At 39.2% G+C, this 26,591-nt stretch overlaps 1 protein-coding gene across 18 annotated transcripts in view; it reads right to left on the bottom strand.

The window, feature by feature from the left end:
• SVIL (supervillin) overlaps window positions 1–26,591 on the bottom strand; it is a 103,082-nt gene that overhangs the window by 46,354 nt on the left and 30,137 nt on the right. For 9 of the 18 annotated variants that reach the window (XM_042889202.1, XM_042889205.1, XM_042889208.1 and 6 more), the window contains exons 2-12: window positions 22,494–22,560; window positions 16,842–16,933; window positions 11,273–11,330; window positions 10,996–11,147; window positions 9,961–10,645; window positions 5,344–5,427; window positions 3,272–4,147; window positions 2,771–2,941; window positions 1,991–2,025; window positions 871–932; window positions 337–476 (exon numbers count right to left, since the gene is read on the bottom strand). In XM_042889202.1, the coding sequence (XP_042745136.1) occupies window positions 337–476; window positions 871–932; window positions 1,991–2,025; window positions 2,771–2,941; window positions 3,272–4,147; window positions 5,344–5,427; window positions 9,961–10,645; window positions 10,996–11,147; window positions 11,273–11,330; window positions 16,842–16,933; window positions 22,494–22,560 (2,422 nt within the window). Of the gene's footprint in view, window positions 1–336; window positions 477–870; window positions 933–1,990; window positions 2,026–2,770; window positions 2,942–3,271; window positions 4,148–5,343; window positions 5,428–9,960; window positions 10,646–10,995; window positions 11,148–11,272; window positions 11,331–16,841; window positions 16,934–22,493; window positions 22,561–26,591 lie in introns of those variants that run through there. The other 9 variants (XM_042889203.1, XM_042889207.1, XM_042889218.1 and 6 more) reach the window with 4 other exon arrangements.

Raw genomic sequence — 26,591 nt, 5'->3', positions numbered from 1 at the left:
AATACAAACACATTACATGAGAAATTGTGCAGACTTCCCTCAGTGCAAAATATCCTTTTCATTTGAGTTACAAACCAGTGCTATGAATAATCCCTTTTTCCTAATCCACAGCTTCATAAAACTGCTAAATTACAGTTCATACAGTTGATACTTTACTATTCCCTCTATTTCAAAAAGAGAATTTCCGTACAGATTCCCCTGTGGTTCTCAAGATAGTTGGCCCTTAAGAAAACACATTCTTTGTGCTACAAAGTTATAAACACCACATATATGGAACTTATTCCCAGATTTAAAAGCAGGTACCAAGGTTAGAGCCAACACATGCACAAGACTTACGTAGCTGCAATGACCACTTCCTCACTGGTAATTGGCTGTGTGTGTGATCTGTCCTGCAAACGCCGCATTCTTCTCTCTACTGCTGAGCTTCTCGTAGGTGGTTTAGGAATATTCTTCATTTCCAAAGATTTTTCCATTTCCTTAGAGGACAAATGTCATAATTCAAACTGTGTAAGAAAAGTTCTAAACACTACTTTCTTTTCTGCCTTCTTGGTTGCAAAGTATTAATTTCGCTGATTGTCCACCTCTGAATTAGAAGCAGGCTACGAGCACATAGTAGGCATCACGTGGTTAAAATTAACTACACATCTCTTTAAATAATGTTCTTAAAGAAGGCTTTAAAGCAACAGGTCTGCTGTGTAAAGTAAATGAGATAAAAAAAAGTACGTACTTGGACTTGGTTAAGTGCATTACACTTCATTCTTATTAACTTAGTGACCATCAGCATCTTGAATATGAAATGTTCGGCAACCTTCTGCATCTTGAACATGAAATGTTTACCTCCATTTTCTGTTAAGAAAGTTTAATACTTACTCTAAAAAGCAGCCTCTTTGCAGCTACGCTTAGTTTGGCTCGGTCATCTAATTTTTCTTCATCTACAGAAAGTAAATAAGAAAAAGCTCATATTAAGTTAAAGTTTTTCTGACTAAGAGATTTCTGAACTCGCCCTAACTGATGTTTAACTAATGAAAAAACGTCAGAAGTCAAAAGATGACTGTACTCTCTTTCAGTTGAAGATATATCGTGATGAAAATTGTATAAAGTTCTAATTGTATTTAACATGGATAGCATCAGAGAAAAATTCTGAACAGGATTTCTAGAGCAAAAGAATTTTCTGCATTGCAGCTCATGTTCTTTCAGGTTAACTAGAGAAACTTTTATGAATGATCATATATGTTATGGTAGTCTCTGATAACACACAGACTAAGAAAACATTTAAACTAAGAGACAGACCACTCTCTTAAGGCTCATTATTCATTGTGCTGCACAAAGCATCTATTTTCTCTTAGTCAGCCAGACATGCTGCTCTGCTCTTTCTGATTACCACCTTGTTTCCCCATTTTTCAGTGGTTCAGCTGGTATCCTGAGGAGCTGAAATCAGCATCCTCCAGATCCAACAGACAGCATCTCAAAGCTGCAAGTATCAGCTTTCAAATAGCACAAGGCATTACATCTAAATTTAGCTACTCATGAGATTAGCTTCTTAATTTGTGCCAGACTTGCTGTGAGCGACAAGAGGAAAATAGAGGCAAGATGGCAGACAATTATATAATTTAATAACCAGGATCTTCCAATATTTTTAGCTAGAAAATGCCAATATGATCTTCCCATTATAATAAAGGCTTTTTGTTATTAGACTTAGAACACTGCTCAAAACAAGCTTTTTTTTTTTCCAGCCAGATAAATGTGATTATGTTGAAAAAGCAAGCCATTGCCATCCTCTCCCCCCCATATATACTTAAATATCTGCAGACTTTCAAGCTTAAAATCAAGTCTGCAGCAGACGTGGCCCAAGGAAAAGTGGTACTTTAAATATATATAGTTACTGATGCTTATTTTCAGATGGACTTATTTTTGCATAATCAAACACCACTTCAGTAAAGAAAGCACATTCATTCCCATTTCTTCCTTTGAAAATAGCATAGTGACGTACCGTCAGCAGTTGGTATTTCTGCACACAAAACGGACCTAGTGAAATATAAACAGAAACAAGTTAGCTTGAAAGAAGACATCAAAGATTAGATTCAAATTCCATCTGAAGCAGCAAGACCTCAAAATTCTTAAGAATAGAGAAACCATGCCTATCTTTCAAGGTCCAACAACTTTCAACTAATTCCTCTTATAACATCCTTTAATAAAACAGAAAGGCAAGCAACCATATCCAAACTTTACTAAAGTAAAAATACTAAAGTGTAAGGAAAATTATTTCCTGTTTATCTCACAGAAGACTAAGGTCTAAGATTTGCTGCCTGGTCTATTAACATCAAATACGTAGATTTGATTGCTCACAATCAGTGAAACAGAGTAGGATGGACTCTCTATTCTATATAACTCTTTTATGACAACAAACAAAATCATTTATCATCAGACAGAACCAGACAGGTGCAATACTTCACAACTGACTGTTAACCACTTCACGTACAGAGATTTGATCCTTGAGGTCCCTTCCAACCATGGCCATTCTGTGATTCTGTGATTTGCAGCAAATTGCTTTCTGTCACTTTTTATTTTGTAAGAAACTTCACACCCAAGTCAATTGGAATTTATTCTATAACAAATGCTTGATCTTTTCTTTTTTTTTTTTTTTTTTTTTTTTTAAAGAAGAATGATAACCTTTTAAAATATCAATGCTAACAAATGAACAAATTTTCTTGACACGCTCGTTCACATCTGCCTGCACCAGAACGCAACACAGAGCTACACACATGCCTACCTATCCATCTCCTTTCGTTCTGCTGATGTTATAGGTTGGGTTTTAAATCGCTCAGAAGTCTTTCTATTTTCACCAGGAGTGAAATAGCGCCTCGGCCTTCGCGGCCCTCTTTCACGGTCACCACCAGCAGGCAAAGCACTGCCTGACGTTGACATCTCAAACCGAGATTCGCTTTTAAACCACGCGATAGAAAGTGCATAGAAAAGAAAATAGAAGAGAGAAGTAAAGCATAGATGTAAGCATCTCAACAGTTCACCAGAGATCACTCTGCATGCTCCTCCGATAACATGCACTGACGGACACATTCCAGCTCCCCACACCACAACTCGCACTAGCAAGCAGAAGCACGGAAGCGGGATTCAAACCATCTCAGCCTCCAATACACAGTGGTGAGAGCTAAGCTGTGTGCTGTAAGTGCCGAACACAACTGATGTTGAGTGTGTGTCATTTTGCCAAGGACGTGCAACTTTCACACGAAAATACGTCTGAAATGTCACCTACAGGTCCGTTTTCTTGCTGGCATGAGCAGTTTCCAGAAAGACATTACGGAGCTGGGCAACAGAGACCTTTGTGTCAACCATGCCAATCTCACCATTTGCTGCGTTTGCTTCCATGCTCTTACTATGAAAAGCTTCTAGCTTAGGAGGCACAGTATAGTCAGACATTGAGCGAGTCAGGACTTTATGCTTTGACACCTTCCAAACAGGGCCTTTTGCCTGCGCCGGCTGCGATACAGACCCGCTCTGTATGTACATGACAGCTTCACTCCTCTCCATGTTCTCAGGTGTCTTCAGCTGCTGCTCAGGCACCTGCTTCTTTCTGCACTCCTGCTCCTGCTGAACATCTGAACCGACCTTTGGCTTGCTAGCAGATGGGCTCCCCACATCGGTATCCAGGTCTTCTCCTCCAAAGAGGCCTTCGTGGCTCTTCCCTTGTTTGCGAATCTCAGATGGCAAAATTGGCCTTCTGCCTTTGGAAGCCTGCTCGCCCTCTGGGGATTCTTCTTCGCCAGGCTTTGCTCCATAAGCCAGCGCCTCTTTCTTTTCACCCTCCGGCGCAGTGGCTGCTGCTGATTTTGTTAAGGGGCTGACACTGTCTGGAAGGAGGCGGCGGCCAACGAAGATGTTTTCTGGTTCTTCTGTTGCCATCAGCTGAGCTGTGTGTGCAACGCCAGCGGGCTGAATATAGCCATGTATTGGTTGGCGCACCGCACTGACGGGCTGATTGAGAACCCTGTCAAAGGCAGATGCTTCTGTCTGAAGAGGCATGTAGTGGGCTGGCACTGGCTGGGATTTTCTCTGAGATACACTGTCTGTGACAGGTTCAGGGCTTCCACGCGCACTTTCCTCTTTCACCAGTTTCTCTCTAACTTTTACTCTTTAAGAAAGAAAAAGGATTAAAGCTGTGAACAGCAATACCCAACAAGGGAAGGAACACAGACACCTACTGTGGTATAGACAGCAGTATCATATTAAAATAAAAAATAAACGGTATATATAAGGAAGGCACATTATAATGCAACCCTTTCTACCCCCAAAGTATTAGAAGTGATATTGCTTAAAAACATTCAGGGAGATTCACAGGTTCTTAAACATGCACGGCTCCTGTGAAAACATTATAAATGCAAGCCTCAAAGCCCTAGGTGAAACTACGAAATGGCTACCACTGTTTGGAGGGCTTGAAGGGGATCAATAGAGAAAAAAGAGACAAATCTTGGTTTGAAAGAAAGTAATCCAGCTCGAAGTATGTGCAATTCCAGGCTTGCCACCATCATACTTTGGAATGTTTATGTTACTAAAAAAAAGTACTACTTCGGAAAAGGGAAAAATTTTGAGAGAATAATTCAGGATATCCAAAGTTATCCAAAACATTAACCTTTCTTGTGGTTCTTTCTTTTCTCCCCAAGAACTGGTGCTCTTGTTAGTGAAACTTCTCAAGTTTACTCAAACACAAAGTTTATTCAGTCTGATAAAGTGATTCTTTAAACTATAATGCATGTATCAAGAATATCCACAATGATGTTAGTACTGGGTTATAAGAATTATTCTAACTAGGAATGCAGAAAAGAGTCTTCCTGCAGTGCATAGCATGGTGGGCTAAAAGTATGTGTTACTGAATGGGAGGAAGCAGCTGCTTGTAGCTCTGATCAAAAGCTTGATATATTTTTCAGTATTAAATTTTTACTTTCCTCACACCATCATCTTTGGAATTCAATGAATTAATTGTAAGGAAGGCTAACATGGATTGGATTGAGGTGGAAAAATCTGTTGGTTTGTAGAGTGCAAAATGAGATAAAATAAGTAGTTATAAAAAATAAGGGAAGCTGGTATGAGAACAGTTGTGGAAAAAGTGAGGGGCATTTATATTTCTTCAACAGAATATCAATTGGTCACAAGTCACAATAAAAGCAGATGCTTCAGGAAAGTTTAAACAGCTGCTTATCTGCAAGGAACAATACTTTGTAACTCACTGCTGTTAAGGGAAAATAAAGGGCAAATGTTAAATCATGACAGGGTAAAGGGGAAAAAGGGGAGTTTCACAGTCCACTTGTTAGCCACACAGCTCTGTGATACCTGGAGGGCCAGCTGATAAGAGATGGTGTGTCCCCTTCTGAATCTTTCTGAAGGAACCATTCAGGTTTTGCTTTCCCTGCACTACTACAGAAAACAGAACTTCAGGTAGTTTTGGAGAAGGTTGCAATGCACGCTCAACCTCAGCTCCCACTCTTCCCTCCCCCATCTTCATATCAAAACCTTTTCATTTTTTAAAAAAGATGTGATTACTTTGTTACTGAAAATGGTTAAGGAAAAGGAAAGTACAGCACATTAATAAAAATACAAGGTGACAACCTGTGAAACAGACCATCACATTTCCACAAATGACTACATTGCCTTCTGAGCACTGCTTTGTTGTTTGTTTGTTTTTTGCAAAGGTAGGTTTGCCAAGTGTACGCTGTGCAGAATTCAAGAAGCAAAAGCCACTGTGCTATTTCATTTTTGCCACTGCAGCTTTGAAGGGTATATGTAAGGATATCCCAACAGCTTGTTGAAATTGTTCCTTTAATGGTAAAAGCCTGTTGCAGCCTGCCGGTTCCAAAGTTAGAAACTCAGGTGGCATATTGTACTTCCTAAGAAACTCCGGGGCAGCAGGAATCCTCCTCTCTCCCAGTGCTCCAATACAGCAGCTTCAGAGTGCCAACCCTGCAAGCTCTCAGAGCCACCAGGTGAGGTGTGCTGTGTAACTGCACGATTGGAAACAAAAAGGAGCAGGAAAAGCAATCCCTGACTTCCTTCTGCCTCTGTGTTGGAGTTAAAGGCATATAAAGACAAAAAACCTTGCAAACTTACAAGCCCTACAGGAAACAGTGTTTGCAGGCTACCTCCCTAGTTTCCCCAAGCACTTGCTCACTTCAATGCACAATGATCAGCAAGAAGAGATCACAAGGGAATTTCTGGCCACACTGGTGCTTACTCCCGGAGGGTGACAACACAGGCTGCTTTCCATTCTGATCAGGTGGGTTTGAAAGAACTCCTCACCTTACATTACAGTCATTTGGGATTAGAAATCCCACCAAGCTCCAGGTCTTCTGCTTCAATTTTTATCTAGTCATTTAATAAGAACAGTTGGAAAAGGACAAATAAAAGATGGTTCCTAAGATAAATTTACTTGCAGTAATACACTGGCAAAGCTGAGAACTCACCGACAGCTGTCACCTCATCCAAATCTAGCTTAGAACAAAGCCGAACACCAACTGCTGAAATAACTTTTGCGTTCTCTTTCCAAACGTTTCTGAATTCCTAGAGGAACTGACCAACGAGGAGGCATTCATGGGAGCCTTAACAGGAGCAGACTGGTAGCTGAAATTGCTCTGAAGAAACTAAACTTCCCTCTTGTCTCCCGATATGTACTTTGGCTCATTTTATAGTGGGCAGGGCACAAGCAACATTTATTTGTACTTGATCATTCATCCTTTGAAGAGGGCTGTCAGAAGAATGGAAGCCATATTTTGAATGTGAAGTTAATCAGCAACTTCAGCAGCAGAATATATACAATGTCAAACAATACCTTCTCAGCACTTTGTTGTCCTCTCAATGATGGATTATAGGATTGCTCATTAATACACTTAAGACTAAAGGCACAGAGCTTCCATACTTACCCCAAACTAAGCTGAATTTATTTTCTAGTTTGAACTCAGCAAACTAAAATTTAACAAAACACAGTTTAACAACATATATGATGGAAAGCTGCTCTCAGACCAGCACTGATCTGGAAATTGGGATTTAGACGTTATTTTATTTGAGCAAATCTCTGGAACTATTCCTACATCAGATTCCACACGAAAATGGATTTTAGTACTTTATAATCTGGAAACAGATAACAACCAAGTTCTTAAAAAACAAGATCTTACAGTTGGACCCTGCCTCCAGTCATTGCCAAAGACAGCTGACCCATGGTGTTACACACAGCATTAGATCTCAGAGTGACATACAACTTCTAACAAATGAAGAAGTATGTCTACCTTGAAGACTGTTTCCTTTGTTATTTCTCTTCAGCCCAAATTCTGCAGGACCTTTTATCACAGAAATAGCTAATGGCTGAAGCAGCAGATTTAAAGTGAAGCAGCTGGAACATATTGACTTGATATGCCTTCATCCTACTCAGCCTCAGTTTGTGGCTGTTTTATACGCATAAACTGGAATAGCACACTTGTTAGCTCTGATTCCTTTAAGACAGATTTTGGTAAACTATTTTCATGAGAACCACTCCTTGATCTTGAAAACGCAGAATTTAAAAATGAAAAGAACTTTATAAGAAGGCTGGACTTGTCCACATAGAAAGCTCATCTTTGAACAAGCCCACAAGGAGCTCTATTTAACAAGAGCTGCTTTGCCAGAACAACTGCAGCCCTCCCAGTGCTGCATGTAGCCTGCCTAATCTTGAGCTGGAAGAGAAAATTTTCTAGAAAGCACTTCAGTGTCTCATTGGTTCCCCTTGCAGAAAAACAGACTGTGGTTGCTTTAAGAAAATAAAGTTCCTTTTACACTGCAGCTGACACATTCTTGGCTATGAAGTGTGATATGCTATTCTTTTTACTTTTCCAAGGTTGAAAACTTGATCCCTTCCTTCACCTTATAAAGCAAAGAAAATAACTTACAAAATTGAGGGTGAACCTGCCAAATTACTTCCTTCCAATTCCTCAGTATCCCTTCCTATCAGTAATTGGATTAGCCAAGAGATGTATCTTAAATTGACCATCGGCAGCAAAGGGATAATATTTTGTAGCATTTGAGTTGAGACTGCTTCAGAGACCTGTGGAGTTTGGAATAACCTACTCAGCTCAAAGCTTCAATACAATTCTCTTCTCGATTCTATGGGTGACCTTATGATGATTGCTTTCCTTACTCTGGTAGCAGAATTGTAAAATTACATCAAATCACAGTAACTTCCCTAGCACGCTACCTTTTTTATAAATGACAATATTCCTGTAAAATCTAATGTGAATTGGAGGAGTCCAGTGACAGTGCCTACACTCACCTATCCATGCAGAAGAAGGTGAGCAGGATTAGAAGTCAAGTGTATAATGAAAGGAGATATAAAAAAAAAAATCAAACAAAAAACAACTAAATACTATCACTAGTGTTTCCTATTCAATAAAGTGAACCAAAAAAAAAGAAAGTAAAACTACCTTCCACAGGTTTCAGGCAGTGTACACAGGTGACGTGATCAACCCAAAAGGTTGTTAACCCTTGATATTGAAGATTGAGTCACCATTCAAACTCCAAGGTACAGTTATGCAAGTTAGTAAGACTGTAACCACTTAACCACTTCTACATAAGAATCAAGTTTTGTGATTTTGATGGAAATGATACAGAAATCCAGTCAAGGTACCTTCTTTCTCTACTCATTGCTTCCATGGTTACAAAGGCCAAATTTTTCAGCTTAAGCAATTCACCTGCTTAGAAACAGTCAGCAAGGCTCTACGATGAGCATGTGTCTAGAGTGCAGTTCTCACTCTAATTTCTAACATTTTTAACTGCAGCATCCTAACATAACTTCTGCTAAAAAGTTCTGATTTTTCATATAAGCACCTACCTAGAAATTAAGGAATCAACCCTGGAGAAAATCATACTATTTAAAAATTCTTATTCACTTGTTTTCAGTTGCCATGACACCTTGATAGACTGTTTTTAAATCACATTGTGAAACTATGATGTGGAATTTGTGAAAAATACTTTTTTTCCTGTTGGAAAAATCTGGTAATCCTTTTTATACATTAGATTTGTCAAATCTGAAGTAATTCAGCATATCAAGAGGGAGGCTGTGCTCTCCCAGTTCATCATGGAATTTTTACTGCCTCTCTGCCCCTTCATACATACCCTGATACTATCTGAGCTATCAGCTATCACAGTTCAAAAGGGGTTTTACATTTTCACAGCAGGAATACAAATCAACTATCCTTACAGCTAACCCAAGACACTTTTCAGCTTTTAACTCTGAGGCCTCCTTTATCTTGGCAGAAGCTGTCACAAAGCTATTTAAATCTTCCCTGATAAACAATTTGCTTGGAAACTGCATCCAAACAATTACAGGATATAGGGGGAAAAAGTTAAAGGCTTGCTTTAACAGGTAATAATAAAAAAGCAGATTTAAAACCATATCTACTCTTGTTTCTAGTTTGTATAAATAAAGACATTTAACAAAACATCAGTTATTCCACTCCCCCAGGAGGAGCATAAATTCTGCAAGTACAAAGGTAAACCAAGAACGTATCTAATCACAGAAATACAGATATCCACACAGTTGCATCACAAACACGTCACAATTCATGAAACCCAACCAACCCAATTGGCAAGTGGGCTGGTAAGGGGGATGAGGGATACAGCATATCTCCTATGTTGTGCAGCCTAGAGAAAATCAGGTTTTGACAAGACCTGATAGCTGCCTTCCAGTAACTAAAGGGAGCCAACAGGAAAGCTATAAGAGGGAGGGATTTGGATTAGACATTAGGAAGAAATTCTTTATGCAGAGGGTGATCAAGCATTGAAACTCTTAGAAGCAGCGAATACCTCATCCCTGGAGGTGTTACAGGCCAGTCTAGATGGGGCTGTGGGCAAACTGATCTGATGGCTGAATAAGTTACCCATCAAGTTACAAGCAAACTGTATGAACAAACAAAAAAATCCTTTTACCTTTGTCTGATGTTACTGTGCAAGGGCTGGTCATTCTGCAGATGGATTGGTGAGGCTGCCCGCTTCGGTGAAGAAAGAGACTCTCGGGGGGTTTGCTTTGGTGATATTGGCACTTCATTACAGGAGGAAGACTCTCGTCCAGAAAGTGTAAGTGAGACAGAACTATCCAGTGTTGCTGAAGGGTCAGAAGCCTGTCTAATGGCACTCTCATCATCTGCTCTTTTATCACTCTTTTCATTTGAAAGCTCTTCTTTAGCTGGAATACCATCTTTTTCACGGCTAGAGTACTCCCTGGATTCAGAAATCACACTCTTTGACTCCTTCACCTCAGTCCTGGACAAATACAAGGAGCCAGAATCCTTGTTTTCATCATCATGCCTTTCACTTCTCAATCCCTTTCTATCCACACTGTCAGGATCTTTTCTTGCCCGGGAATATCTGGATGAGTAGTCAGAATCCAAATCAGAATCAAGAGATAATCCATACTTTTCTGCCAGCTGGCGCCGTCTCTCTGCCTTGTACCTAGCTATTCTTTCTGCTTTAGACTCTAGTTCATGGGTATCCATGTTTCCTGTACTGTACAAAGACTCTGTATTTCCTCCTGTGGTTTCTGTGCGGTATCTGGATGATCTGGGTTGTTTCTCTACAGAAGAATCTGAAGTTTCCTCCTCTTCATTTGATCTTCCTGTCAAAAGTACAACACATATGGACCAATGCATCCAAAACTCCACCAAGTACTCTAGCCCACCTACTCTGAATGGTGGGCTTTCCATCTTCTTACAAATCAAAATGTACTAGTGACTGCATAGACATACTACAGTTTTTCACTACAGTCTTCAAAGGGACATAAAAATGATTAAGAAGCTTACATTAATTGTAACCCTCCAAGAGTTTCCTATCAAATTATTATTATACCAAAAGCAGGTTAAAAAAAAAAAAATCCTAATCAAAGCTGTTCTACAAAACTCTTCTGTTACCGAGCATATGATGGGGTAGAAAACAAGAAGTAATTCACCAATGGAATATACTACTTACCTAAGTGATGACTGTATGGATCAGTTGCACGCATATACCTTGGTGTATCTTCTTCTAGTAAACGGTGTGTGACTGACCCCGGGCAGTTCTGTAGAAGCATAGGTTGCGTATCATTTTCGATTCCCTCTAAGCGTCTAGCTATTCTCTCCTTTCTGAAAAAGATGCAAAACAACTGAAGTGAAATATCCTTGAAGATTTGAAGGGAGAGTTTCTAAGAGGAGGTAACAAAACAAGCTGTATGTTTTGTTTTACAGGCCAAAGACTTTTTCTTCTTTACCTTTTCATTTCCAAAAAATCTTGGTTGTTTGGTTCAAACAGTTTTCTTAATTCTGAAACTGAGACAACAAAAGATTATACAGTTTATAAGCTACTAAGTTTCAGAAACTCAAAGAAACTTTCTAAAATGCTTCAGAATAAGAAGGAACAGTCAAAACGTTAAGAGATTTCACATAATTTTTGTCTGGAAACAAGCATTTACTTTTTGTTTTCCTAGTTTACTAACTTGCTCTGTCAAAAGTGCATTAGGCCAACAGATGTAAACACCAAGGAGTTCTCCAAGTACTTCCAGGCTATGCTAATTTTTAAGATCCAGTGTAAACTAAGCAAGTTATATTTTCATTAGCTTATGTGCTATATTAACTGCTTCAAAACCAGGCTGTACAGAATTACTGTCTACACACTGTCTACACAACGGTTCGTGACCATGCTTAAAGAGAAAAAGTGTCCCTCCCTATTCCTTAGCTCCCACGGCTACAAGCGGCTCAAGTTTGGAGATAAACTATACAAAACACCACATATTCTCAAAGTATTCCTGCATGGTTAATCACTTCACTAGCTCTCCCTTGTAGTTCTAACTGGACACATTCTCCTTCTCTTGCCCTAAACCTGTTTGGTGGTGTTATGTGCTAGCAGACAGCTGTCACAGATCACAAAATAGAGAACCAACGAGAGGCATGATAGATGAAGTAATCCCTATATATACATGTATGTACACAGTTATCAGTACTGTCTGCAAACCACACTGGAGCAGTGAGTGCTACATAATCAAGTTGTGTACCATTTCTTACAAGCAAGAAGAGAAGCCACTTGGGCTGTCAATGGACACAGTAGATCGGAGGGATTGTGGATCTCACAAGTTCCCAAACTGTCATTGCCATGGCTAAGACATGGTGCTAAAAGCTTTGTGTATCTACTCTGAGGTAATGTATCTCTAGCCTTCTGATCCTGTCCACACAGGAATCAAAAACTGAAGCAAAACAAAATATTCAGCCTGTTAGATCAGTCCAAGATTGCCATCAGAAACACCTCATGACTCAGGAGAATCTAGAAGACACTGTTCCACATCACTATAGAAGTGACTCCACCAGCTTTATTCCCTATTGGACTTCACAGATCTAGATATTTGTAAGTTAAATATTGTTGAAACACCACCCTTCTAAAGGTCAGGTGCACCTTCTCTCCTTTTCCTTCTTAACTATTAGAATTCATGTGCAAATCTAAGTCAGCTGATGCATACCCCCGATGGTTTCTGTAGTCACTATGAGTGCTTGCACATCACATCACAGCTAGGAAAAGATAGATACTATTAACATTGGCTGTCATATCATGTTAACATGATGAAAATCCACCAGGACTCCAGGTAAAAGGCCTTTGACCAGGAAGACTGAATACAATCTCATTCTACAACTCAGAGAGGCAAATGACTGAGGTACTGATATATTGTCTGAGGCTTAAGATGGAAGCCTACAGGAGTACAATACATAGGGGAAAAATGTCATCTGGGGCACTCTCTGAAAAAGCCCAAGTCTACATTTTTACAGAACAGAGACTCAAACCATCAACTTAAATTTTTTGAGGCAGGTTATGTCAAACTGCTTGCCATCACATCATAAAAATCTAAGATGTTCCACCCTACCTAGCAGGGCTAACCCCCTCCCACGCCTTGCTTAAGCATCTGCAGCAAAATAGGGTGAAGCTTCACTGTTGACCAAGTTGACCACATATGTAGACAGTCTCTGAAAGCCAGCAAGCTACAGGCAGAGATCTCTACAGATGGATAACAACAGAACAGAATGTGGCCAATGGAAAATCTGCATCCCAAAACAAGATTAAAGGAAGATGAGTTCTTACACTGCGTTTTCATAGTTTTTTTTCCCCCCTCAATTCATGAGCAATTCCCACATTGCTCTATCCATTCAGTACCATTCAGGGAACTGTATTAAAGATCTTATCCGCGTGAAACAAGCTGTTCCACATTGACACCAAAGGAAACAATCTCTCAAATACTTTGCTTTTCACCTCTACTAAATCTATTTAGTAAATATTTACTAAATCTATCCTCTGGACATTAGGGTTTTCTCTTGCACCTGTAGACTCTACGTATAAGAAATGATCAAAACAAAAGCCATAATTGTTTTGCTACTTCAGGCAGGGAGAAGGCCTCCATCACTCACAGTTAATAAAACTACATTCCATCCAAACCCTGATCATTTTTCTTCCCTAGTCACCAATTTATTCAGCCTTCTAAAACATCAGAAAACAGGTCTTTTGGAGAGTTTTAGTTGGACTCTGAAGCACAGCTTCATATATTAAAGCCTCCACTCCCCCCTCCAAATCCAAACAAGGAAATTTGACTACAAGTCATTCTCATACAAGAAATTTGGAACATCCAAAGAACTCCCAGCAGCATTAGCTCAACACCCTCCCAATATGTGTTAGCTGAAGTTCCAGAGATTCTACTACCACTCTGCAGTCCTAAAAAGAGCATTGGACTCACAAAGCATCGCTCCAACACCTTCCCAAACAACATGGGACAAAAATAGCATGAGACTGCTCTACAGTGCCTTATACTTTTTCCACACTTGAGATTCCAGACAGCTATTTGAGCTAGGTTGACCAGTACCTGCAGAGTTCTTCTCTGAAAATAGTTTTGGTAATACTTTTCTTTACCAATAAGATGAAAAAAAAAAAAAAAACAAGAAAAACACATTACACAATAAAATAAAAAAACAAAACAAAAAAAAAAAAAAAGAAGAAAAAATGCAAGAAGTCTTTTATTACTGTAGTGATTTTTTTGCTAACTAAAATATAGCACTTAAAATTATGAAAGTTAGTTGGAAAAATTTCTGTCCCAAGGACCTTGGCTGGCCTTTGCACGCTTAGGTGATCACGTTTCTCTTTTTTGGGTTGCAGTTTGGATATGCTGATGCCAGTTTCCCATCTGCTCATTAATGTTTTTCCACATAATCATCAGAAATGGCATCATCTCAAAGACATCCATCACAAAGCTAAAAAATAATAACACTTCTTCCTAAAAGGTAGCACAAAAATCTGATTCAGCAAACAAGATTCTGATTTAGCACACGAGAAAAGACTAAAATTCAGCTCACTGTAAAAGCTCCTTATCTAAGGTAGTTCATATTAACAATTCATAAGCACTGTTAGTAAGTATAGTTAAGAAAAAGAAGTACAGCGACAGTTCAGGAACTCTCCTGTGCTTCAGGCCTTATTTCAGGATGTTGAGCAAGATGCTATGATAAGATATCCTCTAAGGCAGACTGTCAAGGAGGCATCTTAAATTTGGTAGCTGTAGACCTGCTGAGCAGAATTTACCTTGTAAGACTAGGTATCTAGCAAAAGTGGTGGTGTTCCATGTCTCAACCTAGAGCAGCAATTTTTAAAAGTATATTTGGAGTTCACATTACAAGAATTTTAAAAACCAAGCAAACAAAAAAAAAAACACAGCACTTCAAATTTGAGTGAGATTTCTTAGAGAATTCAGAAATATTTCAGAAAAATTACTTACAGAATAGAAATGCTTTTGCTGGAAGCCCTCTTTAGTAATAGCACAGCAGAAACATGCCGGTAAAGTTGAAGGCATATGATAATATTATTCTTAAAATACAGAAGCTGTAAAAACTAAATCAAGTCTCCAGAAGGAGGTAGGGAGGTACATTTTTAAATCTGGCACAGAGGTATAGGTTTACAAAGCCTGGTAGAGGTGGGTTAAACTTTACCTGCCACAGGCATGATTTCTTAGAAACTGTAAACATTCACTGCAACACAAATTTTCCTCAAAATGTTTAACACAGTAATGAAGCCAACCAGCCTTTTTCCTTCCTCCTCCTCCTCCCACCTGGAAAGGAAATGCTCTGCAAATCAGGCTGGAAGAGCATTTACCTTCTGTTCACGGAGCAGGGGCACAATGATATACTTAATGCCTAATCATAAGCAGCAATGTGTGAGACTTCAGCTAGACTCTTTGATCATTAGTTCTATCCCTATCTGTTGAAAATGAAGTATGTTCTCCCATTTTCCAACACATGCAAATGTGGACCAAAGATAAGCCATAGATGGGGAAAATACCCTCAAGTAATGCAGCCCTCAGAATGTAAGAATCAGCTCCAGTACAAACAGAATCTGGCATCTTTTTTACAAAAATCAATTCCTCAGACAAAAGGAGGCATCTTGGAAAGAAACAAGTTCACTGAGAAGCAACTTGCAGAGAAGGTTTCCCAAGTGAAGGCTCTCACAATTAACTTACTGCCCATTTTGTCCAGCATGCCTGCAAAGCAAAGTATCTGGAGTAATGAGGGACTGTTTATTCATACTGGCTGGTATTTAGTAGTCTGCACTGTATAAGTACATATTATTTTAATCTACCAATGTGCCAATGAAATCTCTTTCTAAACATTTGCACTACAAGAGCAAGCACATCACTTAAATACTATGTTGGAAGAAGTAAGCTGCAGTAAATTACATCAGAGAGAAAGCCAGTTAGTTCAATTTTCCTGGAATTAGTGCATCTAGCCTTGTAGACTTTTGTCTGAAAAGGGTAAATACCTTCAGTTTTTGAGAGAATACAAACACAATTTTAATCAAAGCTCTGAGATCTACAACATGCCTCAAACAAAGGGAACATCTTGATGCCAGCTACATAGAGCTCTTCATTCAAATGTAATCTTTTAATGTAGTTTCAAAAAGACTGTGTCTCCTCTAACAAAAGCAGGTGAATTTCAGTCCTCTACCTCAGCTGTCTTAAAAGATAAAGATGACACTGATGTCTTCTTCTTAAGTTATTCAAGATAAGATGAGAAATTTAAAACCAAACCAAAAGTATCGCCCAATACACAAAAAACAGCTGCTAGGTTTCTTTGAATACTTCTTGCCTTGAAATACTTTGGAGAGACAGGATATTAGGGTCATTTTTCTTACTTAAAAAAGACATTAAGCCAAAGCCTCTGCTCCTTGAATAATTTGTCTGCACTAAGGTTTATTAGCTACTGTAAACAAAATTTCTTGTATGAGTCAAGTCACAGAACTAGCCACAGCCCACCTGCTGAACTGCTCAACAGTGTTAGTGCTGAGTGTTGGGAATACTGCTGCTCTGCTTTGCTACAAGCTGGTCTCATCTACTATAAATTAAACCTTATGTAGTACAGGTCCTTTAGCGTGCAAGATCAAAGATCTGTGTGCAGTCAGTCATTCACATAAACATGGTTATTCTACCAACTACTGGAAAGAGTCATAAATACAAGCCAAGTTAATTCCTTTCAATTCAGTGCTCATATACTTGTTCAAATAAATGTTTCAGAAGTTTTGAATTTCAGCTACTTTTTAAACTATTCAAAATGAAGTAAACGAAACTGAGCTTTATGAAGCAGGGACATCATGTCTTGTAAAAGAACACTGTGATTCATCCCCTTTCATTCCATTTTCATACTTCATGGGGAAAAGAAAACACATTTACAAAGTGCCTAAGTGAACTTAACTGTGCTGTGCACTTGCATAGGCTAAATTTCATACTCTATTACCATTTGTGTTCATAATACATCTCCCTTACATACCTTTTGGAAGTACTGCTAAGAGGTTAGCATCAATATCCTTTGTGCTGTTGGCAAGTTCCTCTTTATCTTCAAATGAGAACTCCTTCTGAAAACTGAAAGCAACATCTGGTTTACAGAACTGCGACTGTTTCTGCCACAAATCAAATACAGTCAAGATGTAACCAATTCCTGCAAGATAGTCCAACAGAGATACCAAAGAAAATACTTTCCATAAGAACGAAACTAGAAATAACCCCAAGAAACTCACAAAGCCAAACCTAACATCATTTGAAACTTATTTGGAACTGACTATGACACATTTTTGCATTAAATTGCTCACTGAAGACTGCCTTCAAAACTAGTAATTGCATTTGAAATCTATATAGAATGACTTGCCACAAATACTAAAACATACTTTATCAAATGCAGTACTAACTGCACTCTCCACCCAGAAGCCTTCTGCACAACCACCTAGTTGCTGCTTCTGCTCTGATCTCTGGATAACACACAGTTCATAATACATTTAAGAGTAACAGGTCGATCAGTCACTTCATAATAGCAAAAACACCCAAGTAGATGAGAAAGAATCTCTTAAATATGTTCATTAAACATACATATTTTCACTCTGAAATGGAAATGTCATAATTGCCTATAGTGACTTTTTCAGAAGAAAAGTGTTCATCCCTGTGGGATCTACTCTACTAAAAATGGATGGAAACCTGATGTATTTAGAATCATAGAATCACCGAATTGCTCAGGCTGGAAAAGACTGTACATCACCAAGTGCAACCACAACCTAACCATACTACCCTAACAACCCTGTGCTACATCATGTCCCTGAGCATCACATCCATATGGTATTTAAACACATCCAGGGATGGTGACTCAACCTCTTCCCTGGGGAGCCTATTCCAGTGCTTAACAACCCTTTCTGTAAAGAAGTTTTCCTGATATCCAGCCTACACCTCCCCTGGCACAACTTAAGGCCATTTCCCCTTGTCCCGTCACTTGTCACCACTGAGAAGAGACCAGCCCTGCTCTTGCTGTAAGCATCTTTCAGGTACTGGAAGAGAGCAATAAGGTCTCCCCTCAGCCTTCCATACCCCAGACTAAAGAGCCCCAGTTCCTTCAGTCTCTCCTCATTGGGCATATTCTACAAGGCCTTCACAAGCCTAGTTGTTAATCTATCCCAAACAGGCATAAGGATACTTCTATTAGTCTTAAGATGTTTAGTAAATTTTGTAGACAGGTGTAACAGATGCAAATCCCCGCAGTGATCCTGGGCTCTTCATTTTGTCACGGAATTGATGTGCTGTACAAGTTGCTGCCATTCTGATAAAACAAATTACACAGCCTTAACACTGGAAAATCTTTTCTTAGGAGAGTTTTTAAATGGCTTTTTGAAGAGCTAAATATCCTTTCATCAAGGGTATTTGGCTAGGAAAAAAAAAAAAGAAATTGTCCTTTTTTCTTTCTTTTTTTTTTTTTTTTTTGGTACTAATTTATCCAGATGAACATTTTTCAGTGAAAAGAAATATTATATTTCACTGAAATATAATGACTAAATAATATTTTACATGAACTGCAAGAAATATATGCTTCTTAATCATTTACAAATAATTTTCCTTTGTACGAAGACACTGTGGGAAGAATTGAACTCTGGAAATGACTATAAGGAACTGGCTGTGCCACATCCAGGCACCATGCCACATGCTGCAAATTGTCTTCAACAACTGCACTTAGAGTAATTGTTCAAGGTGCTGCCAAGAGCAGGAATGCTAGTCACCACAGAAAAGCAATAGCAAATAGAAGATTAAGAGCAGCACTAAGCTGCTTGTTACAGAAAACCGTGCATCCTTATAGGGCGAAAACACTTAGAACGGAACTAAAAGAAATAATTCCATAGTAGCCACAAGCAAATGGGTGCGTATGTCATCTGAGACTGGGCTGGGACTCAGCAAGTTCATAGCATCCCTCCACGTGCTTAACCCCATACTGCAATCACTCATGGCTTTTAAGCTTCACAATACGCTATTTTCTTACAGATAGGTTCTGCAGAAACCCCAAAGTTGAGGGACTCAGTTTCAACTCAAAAGCAGTTTCTACTCCTTTTGGCTGAGGTAACTGCAAGTTACTGAGTTAACTGAGTTACTGAGGAAACTGCAAGTAAATCAAAACCAGAATCAATTTTGCCAAAACATTTTGATTACTTAAGATTTGTCTCAAAGTGCTGAAGGAACCAACTTACCACTTGCGAGCATCTGAGGTTTGTTTGACAGCACTTCCAATAGCTTCAGTAATGCTTGTGTCAGAGTAGTACCCTATGTTTCCATTAACCTAGGGCTCTTAACATTCTCTTATGCAGCAAAATCCTTATTTAAATTAACTGCACGCTAACATCCACCACTGTACTTGAGTCACGTATCAATTTCCAAGGGAAAATCCATATAGAATCATGACCAGTACTAGCACATTGGTCGTAAAAAGAATGGCATTACTGGATGGCTTGTGGATTTTCAACAAACTTTCAAATATTGTAAACTAGTTCAGCTCCCCTTTGCACCTTCATTCAAACTGTTTCAAAGACCCTGAAGCTAGAGATCCTTTAATTGTAGCCTAAACGTCTTTTGCTGGGTTTACATGCATCTGTTCTCTTGCCAGCGTAGTTAATTATGTTACTCCTTTACAGAAGTTTCCATGTTTACTCAGATTTTTCAATACAGGCTCTTTCAATTTCATTGATCATCATTAAAAAATATTCTCTACCTGTTTCAGTTCTAAGTCATCTTTTTTGTATAATGGTGATTGGAACTGGAACATTTTGACTCTAGGCCCAGCTCTGCTACTGTCCTGTAAAAACAGGACTTCTAATGGAGAAAGCATGATTACATGACCAGATGGATGAATCATGCCCTACAATGTTTGCCTTTTTATAACTACATTACACTACATTAACTGCTCAATCCCGCAAGTGAAACTAATATGCCCAGGCTTTCATCAGTGGCAAGTGACAGAAAAATGTATTAGCCCCCAATGTACAATCGTGCAAGTAGTATTATTACATTACATCCCTTTTTTTCATTCCTTTTCAAGGTCACCCAGTTCCTCCTGTACATGAACTCCTTCCTCCTTTGCTTCCAGCCTCTCCTCATTGGCGGATTTCATTAAAATTCTTGCAATAATCACAAAGTTCTTAAACTTCACCTTGCTGGACTACATGACATCATAGGCTACCTGCTTCTCAAGTCCCTTCACAGTTTCCCCCATGCCCTCATTTACCCTTTCCTTCGAGACACACTGTCAACATTTATTTATTTATTTATTTTAATCATTAACTGTTTTCATCTAGTGGCTACATTATCCACAGGGGGGAATTTTTGCTTCTCCTCTTTGCAGGCAGTTTTGCGGCAAGCTCTCTCACACTGCTGCAGGTACTATTGCTATTGCTTGGTTTAAATATTTGCACATTAGAAACAAAATGTTTTCAACAATGTATCAATTACATTGCTTTTACTTGATCAGAGAATTCAAAGACAGAGCACTGTTTTGAGGATGATGGTCTGTCCAAATAATTGGCTATTTGGAGGTACATATATAAAAATTGTTCTAGAAATGAATGTAGACATATTTAGGACATGTCACAGTATTCACTAAGAACATTCATTAGGAACCTAAATTGAGTCAGAATGATGATAAAGCAGTTCCAAGTAGTTTTAAAAGCAACAATTTTTGAAGATTATTCCTAAGGGTTTAAAAAATATACTCATAAGCAATTCCACATCAAGACTTCCCTTTTTCCCTCAAGGGAATCTATCTAGATGTTGCCCTGTTTTATTAGCTTATCTGCTAAAGGAGCAGGTGCATCATCAATTTAGTTGCTAACGTAGGGTCAGACAGCCCGATTTTAGAATGCCAGGCATACTGTGCTTTCAAACTCATCCACTGCCCTTTTTCCTTTTCAGTTAAATTTGGGTAACACAGAATCACAGAATTGTAGGGGTTGGAAGGAACCTCCAGAAATCATCTAGTCCAGCCCCCCTCAAAGTAGGCTCCCTACAGCAGGTAGGTGTCCAGGTGGGTCTTCAATATCTCCATAGGAGAGTCCACAACCTCCCTAGGCAGCCCATTCCAGTGCTCTGTCACCCTTCCTGCAAAGAAGTTCCTTTGCATATTGGTGCAGAACTTCCTATGCTCCAGTTTATACCCATTTCCCCTTGTCCCATCCCCACAGACCACTGAAAAGAGGTTGACCATAAAAGGTTTATACCAAAAAGGTAAATCCTCCTCGTTTGCTTGCCTGGAATATAGCCTGTGTTTACAGTTCATGAAACAGAATAAACAGCATGAGGTCCCACAAGTTCGCTTTATGAAGGATTTACATGTGGTTTGGCCTCAGGTTGCCAAGGAACTCATGCTACACAATTTTCAGGAATTCATACAATTCCTATTAAAACACAGACAGTGTTTCACAACCTTAGTAGTTTTTCTTTAAAAACGATGTAGAAGTGGCATTAGTAGAGCATCTGACAACCTCAGTAGGTACACTCCTCTTGCAGGTTCCAAAGTGCAGGCTCCTTCTATACATCAGGGATTCCAATTTGAAAACTTCATCTGCTGCAGTAGCAGCATGTGGTTTCTAAATAGCTGTCCCACTAACCTAGTTACATGCCCAAAAGCAAGCAGAAGTTTGATCCAAATGCCACTGGTAACACTGCTCTGGCATCTGGATTAAAACTACAGGACATAATGAGATTTTTTGATTGAAAGACATACGTGAAAATTCACTTGTATACCTGCCAGACATGGGCTTGGCATTCATTATTCTTCTCCTTCTCTACTTCCACAATTTCTCTGGATTCCAAAATAAAAGATCTGCTCCATGGTTGCATCTTTCTCCAGTAGCCTTATCCCAGATTTCCCCTACCTGCACTCCCTGTGTGCCTCACACACCAGCTCACTGCTTCTCTGCAATACAGCAGGTAACCAGAAATGCTCAAGAAGTGTGTACTGATGGGAGGGGGTCCCACAGATGAAGTGGGGAGGGGAACAGAGAGGGAATGTGACCTGCCACATTCTTACCTAAGCACTACAACACCTTACCCAGCCACATGTGACCAGGCCTTAAGGCTGCAAGCATGAGGCAGCAGTGTCCTACAAGGAATCAGCCACCTCAGCCCTCTGTTCACCTGCAAGGTCCCCTTCTATATGCTGACAAAGCTGTCTGCACAACTGTACCAATAATTCCCTTACCTTGACCACCTCGCTTTTCAGACAGATCAGTTTTGCACACTGGCCCACTAGATGTGGGTACTGTGCTCAGGCCTTTCAGGAAAGTGGGACTTTGAGCCCCACTGGGTCTAAAGGGAGGGATCCTTGCCTACAGCAGGGGGTTGGAATCCTCAACCAACTCAAACCATTCTATGATTCTGTGATTGATTGCAGCAGCAGGAGACGCAGAGCAGTGGGACTCTTTCCTTAGCAGTATGAGTTGTAAATTTACACGATTATTTAGGAGGCAGTTTTCAATAACTGTTCAGATGAAAGCTTGGTCCTGTGAGAGGAACAAGAATTATTTTTCCCAGCAAAAGAACAAATGGAGATTCCTACCATGACTAAAGTAACAATCATGCAATTAACTGACTTTACCAGGCAAGAAGAAAGACTTGGCCTTACCTTAAAGCTCTCTTCCTGTGGAGCAATCGTGAAGGTTTAAATCTAACTGAGTTTCCTTTGTCAAAATCTGTGAAATTAAAAAAAGAAAGAAAGAAAAAGAAAAAAAAACATTACAAAGACATGCTTTAATAAATAGGGAACTTTCAGGAAACCACTTTGTAATTTCCAGCCATGGTCCTTTTCCACTGGAAAAAACTCTACAAAGGCCTTTCTTCTAGTTAAAGTGGCATAGGCTGCCATGCCCAAGGTGGTAATAAACCAAACCTTGCAAAAGTAAGCAAAGACAGTAAAACATATGGCAGTTTCATAAGGTATTGAAGCTTTTGATATTCTAATCCCAGTATTAAGTGTAGCACTGCAGCCTGGGGGTATCATTTAAACTGCTTGACTTGGTTTCCCTGCTTAGAAAATGCACAGTAGATATGTTTTATGTTTGTAAAGCATTTTGACAATGAAAAATGCAGCAACAGCCTTTATGGCTGCAGCCAGGCAATACTCTAAAAACTGCATAATCACTGCAGAAATCAGAAATACTCAGCTGAGAGTTTGTTGTAGCAACATTATTACATCCTCTGTGACAAAAGCATTTCTGAAGGTTGATCACTGTTTGGAAACTCCTAGTTTTTTTTCTGAATAACCTTAGGACTTGTACTGCTTTCCACTCTGATAATAAACATGGTTACATGAGAGCAAAATTATATGAGATGCAGCCTTAAATTCAAGAAGTACGTATTGCAAAGCCACTGGTTTCCAAACCTCTCTCTGAAACACAGCAAGCAACAGGCAATCTCCCCTCTCTCCCCACAGTTGTAACTTCCTCATTTCTGCACTCAAGAACATCACTGTAGGTCTATAAATGATGACTGGTAGCAAGGGGGGGGCAGTGCACCAAACATCAGTTGCCTCCATTCAGCAGTGAAAATGCTGATGCTATTAGGAGACTTTACAGAATGGACAGCCAGGAAGCAGGGCAGCCTGGCCTGTTACTGCTGCTGAAGAAAACATGAAGCTACTAAAAATGTACTCCCAGTGAGAAAATGCCTTTAAATCTCCATTTACATTAAGTCAACTACCTCAGGACTCAAAAATCAATACACCATTTTTCACCTTATTCTTCAGACAAAAAACTTCAAAACAATTCAAAAACAGCAACAACCCTTTAAACTCTAATGCAAAGCTCAGATTTAACTACTTCAAGGAAGAGATAATCAGCCAGTGTACTTTGTTACATGTTGTTGTATTATTTAAAATAACAAATTGTTTTGCAAGCAAAAATACTCTTGTATTTTAAAATCTAGGTGTGATGATGATTATTTTTTGCAGAAAGGTTTTTAAAAAAGCTTCTTATAGCTGACAATATCAGTCTGAAGTTATAAAATGCACATTTTCTCACTGGCTTTCAAAACTTTTCTCCTTCCTTTGCTCTTCCATGTCTTTCCCTCAGTCACCTTTCCAGGTCCACTGGTTTAAAAAAAAAAAAAAAAAAGTTCAACACTTTATATATAAAGAGGCTTAAAATGTGCAAAAGGGCATTTTTTGGCATTTGCTGCAAGTCGAGCAATTGTGCTAACAGTATCTTCAGTGTTAATAAACAACTTTTTCCTGTTTTTCTTAACATTTGCTTTTTCTCCCCGAGCAAATGGAGAATAAAGCGCAGAGATTACACAGAATCAGCTTGCCAGACCAAACAGAAACAACAGTATTAATGGTATATAACTCACTGCATTTTACACAAGAACATTAGAAAGAAGATAATACTGCATACTGTAAGAATCTCTAAAAAGGCCAGGTTTACATCACTGTGAGAACAGTATGCCACAGCTTAGCAAGCCCAGCCCAGTATCTGTTCAGTTAATCAGAACCAGGCATATCTTAAACACACAGCCATTCCAACAGGATAACCACCCATCCTATAGTTTCTGGCACTAAACAGCTGTCTGCCACAAAGTCCTCAAGCAGATCACAGGGAAATGCTCCCTTATACTGGCCAAAAATAAAGAGGAGATGTGAGAAGGGAAGAAGGCAGCTTTCATCACAGCAGTGGGAGAGGAGCTGCTCAGATGGAGCACTCACAAGCTTTTCTGACTCTTGCTCCCCATTAAACACATATAGTAATATTCATACATGCCATATTCATAGTGCCTCAAAAACCTATTAAAACTCTGCTGTAATTTGTAGGGTAAGCTCCTCTCTTTCCCCACCCAAATAAACAGAGAACTACGTGCTGTTACACAGTTCTGATATTTTATGAATTTCCTCCTGTTCAAATTAAACCCCATGTGGGAGGATTAAAGTCCAATCAAACTTACTGACTGTAATATGGAAGCTTTAAGATTAAATGCAAGCAAAGACAAAAAATTGAAAACAACTGTGCTTCAAAAGGAAATAAATAAGTCCACAAAATGAACATCAGTCTTATTTCAATGGTTAATTTAAAGAAACCCTCATAATACCTGATACAACAGAAAGAAAATCATTGCAACATCATTTTGTCGCCCCTTTCACTGAAGAATAAACATCCATATAACCCTATTAACACAATTTTAAATATTTGTATTCAAAATTGAGAATATCTTTACTGAAGTGTAAATCGAACTTGCTCACAAGTTTAACCATTTCTTCAGTCTTATCCCCCCTCAACCCCCCGGATACAAACAACCCAATAAAGCCACTGTCCCCAGTTTAACACATAGGAAATTAAAAATGCTGAATTAAAAAAAAAATCCAGATGCAACCTTGCACTGCTATTTGCTATATTTAAAGGCCCTAAGTCGGCGGCAAGCTAATTAGGAGATCCATCTAATCGGATCTCTCAAAAGTGTCCTTTAGGAAATAATGAAACAGACGAAGTGACTAACTGCATACTGATCACTAAAGTAGCTAATGTAGCTGCAGGAGATGCAGTCAAACAATATTTAAACATACAACCATACAAGAGATTAAAAGCACACAAACTGCATTTTCCTCTATCTACTTGGAACTCTTACCTTGCTCCTCAGAGTGTTTAACATTTCCCAAATAGCTGGAGATCCAAGGATTTCGGAACATGATTGTACAAACAAAGGATTCAGCAAAGAGAAACTACAACAGCAGCTAATTCCCAACCAGCCACAGCCCTAGGCCTGTCTGAGCAATATCATGTAGAGATTTTTTCATAGCACAGGACTGGAGCTGTCAGGCTACCGCGTCCCGGGGAGTACAGTAAATGCATAGCAATAGGCTGCAAGCTGGAGCCGCTCAAGCCAATAATCAGATTACAAACAGAAATTAGGCACATGAATGCTAAAACAGATTGGGCGATGGTGATTGGAAGATTTATAATATCACCACTTCAAAGATGCAGCCAAATCACACGTTATATTCCTGCAAAATGAAAGCAGACCGTCTAAATCCTCATATAAAAAGAAAGAATTCTGCAAAAAGAGGAATAATGCCTCTCCATGTCTGATCAGGATAAACTGCAATGCTTGCTAAAGAAAAACTGCATCCAGGCTGCCAAAAAATGGACTCTGTTAATCATATCATTATGCTAAACGTTTTGCCCAACTATTAGTTGGAACGTTTAAAACAGACAAGATTTATGGATAACATGTGAGCGAAACGACTGGTGGGGGTGGGGATTTAAGAACAGACACTGCAGCTCAAAATATTTTAATCTGAGACAGAAGGTGTAAAATTGCACAAGTACTGTCTGTCTAGCTACCATTTTTTTATTAAACAGATTTGATGGATTTTCAATCCAAGAGAGGAGTCAGAATCCTTTACAGTTCTTTGTGGAAGTCTGGAAACGTTTGTTCAAAATGGGGCAAGAGCCCTGGCTCAGCCTTCCACAGCTCTACCTGATCATCCCAGCCAACCACCCAGCACATAAATACCTGACTGAGACAGACCCACACACTGAACCCCATCCAACTGAAGGCAGAAGCTGCCTGCTGGCTTCCCTGTCCCAAACACACTTGTTAGTTACCTTCAGAAAGATTTCAGCCAGCAGCAGCAAACTCAGCACAAGGATGAGGTTGTGAGGACACTGAAAAAGTCCTAGAAACAGAACTTCTTAACTTTGCTTACCCATTTCTATGATATCTGCTACATTAAAAC

This window comes from Lagopus leucura, unplaced genomic scaffold (assembly GCF_019238085.1).
Source record: "Lagopus leucura isolate 7727_CA_CO unplaced genomic scaffold, USGS_WTPT01 Super-Scaffold_100157, whole genome shotgun sequence".
Taxonomy (NCBI): domain Eukaryota; kingdom Metazoa; phylum Chordata; class Aves; order Galliformes; family Phasianidae; genus Lagopus; species Lagopus leucura.
Note: the sequence above shows the minus strand (reverse complement) of the source record. Positions and strands in the feature narration are given on the sequence as shown.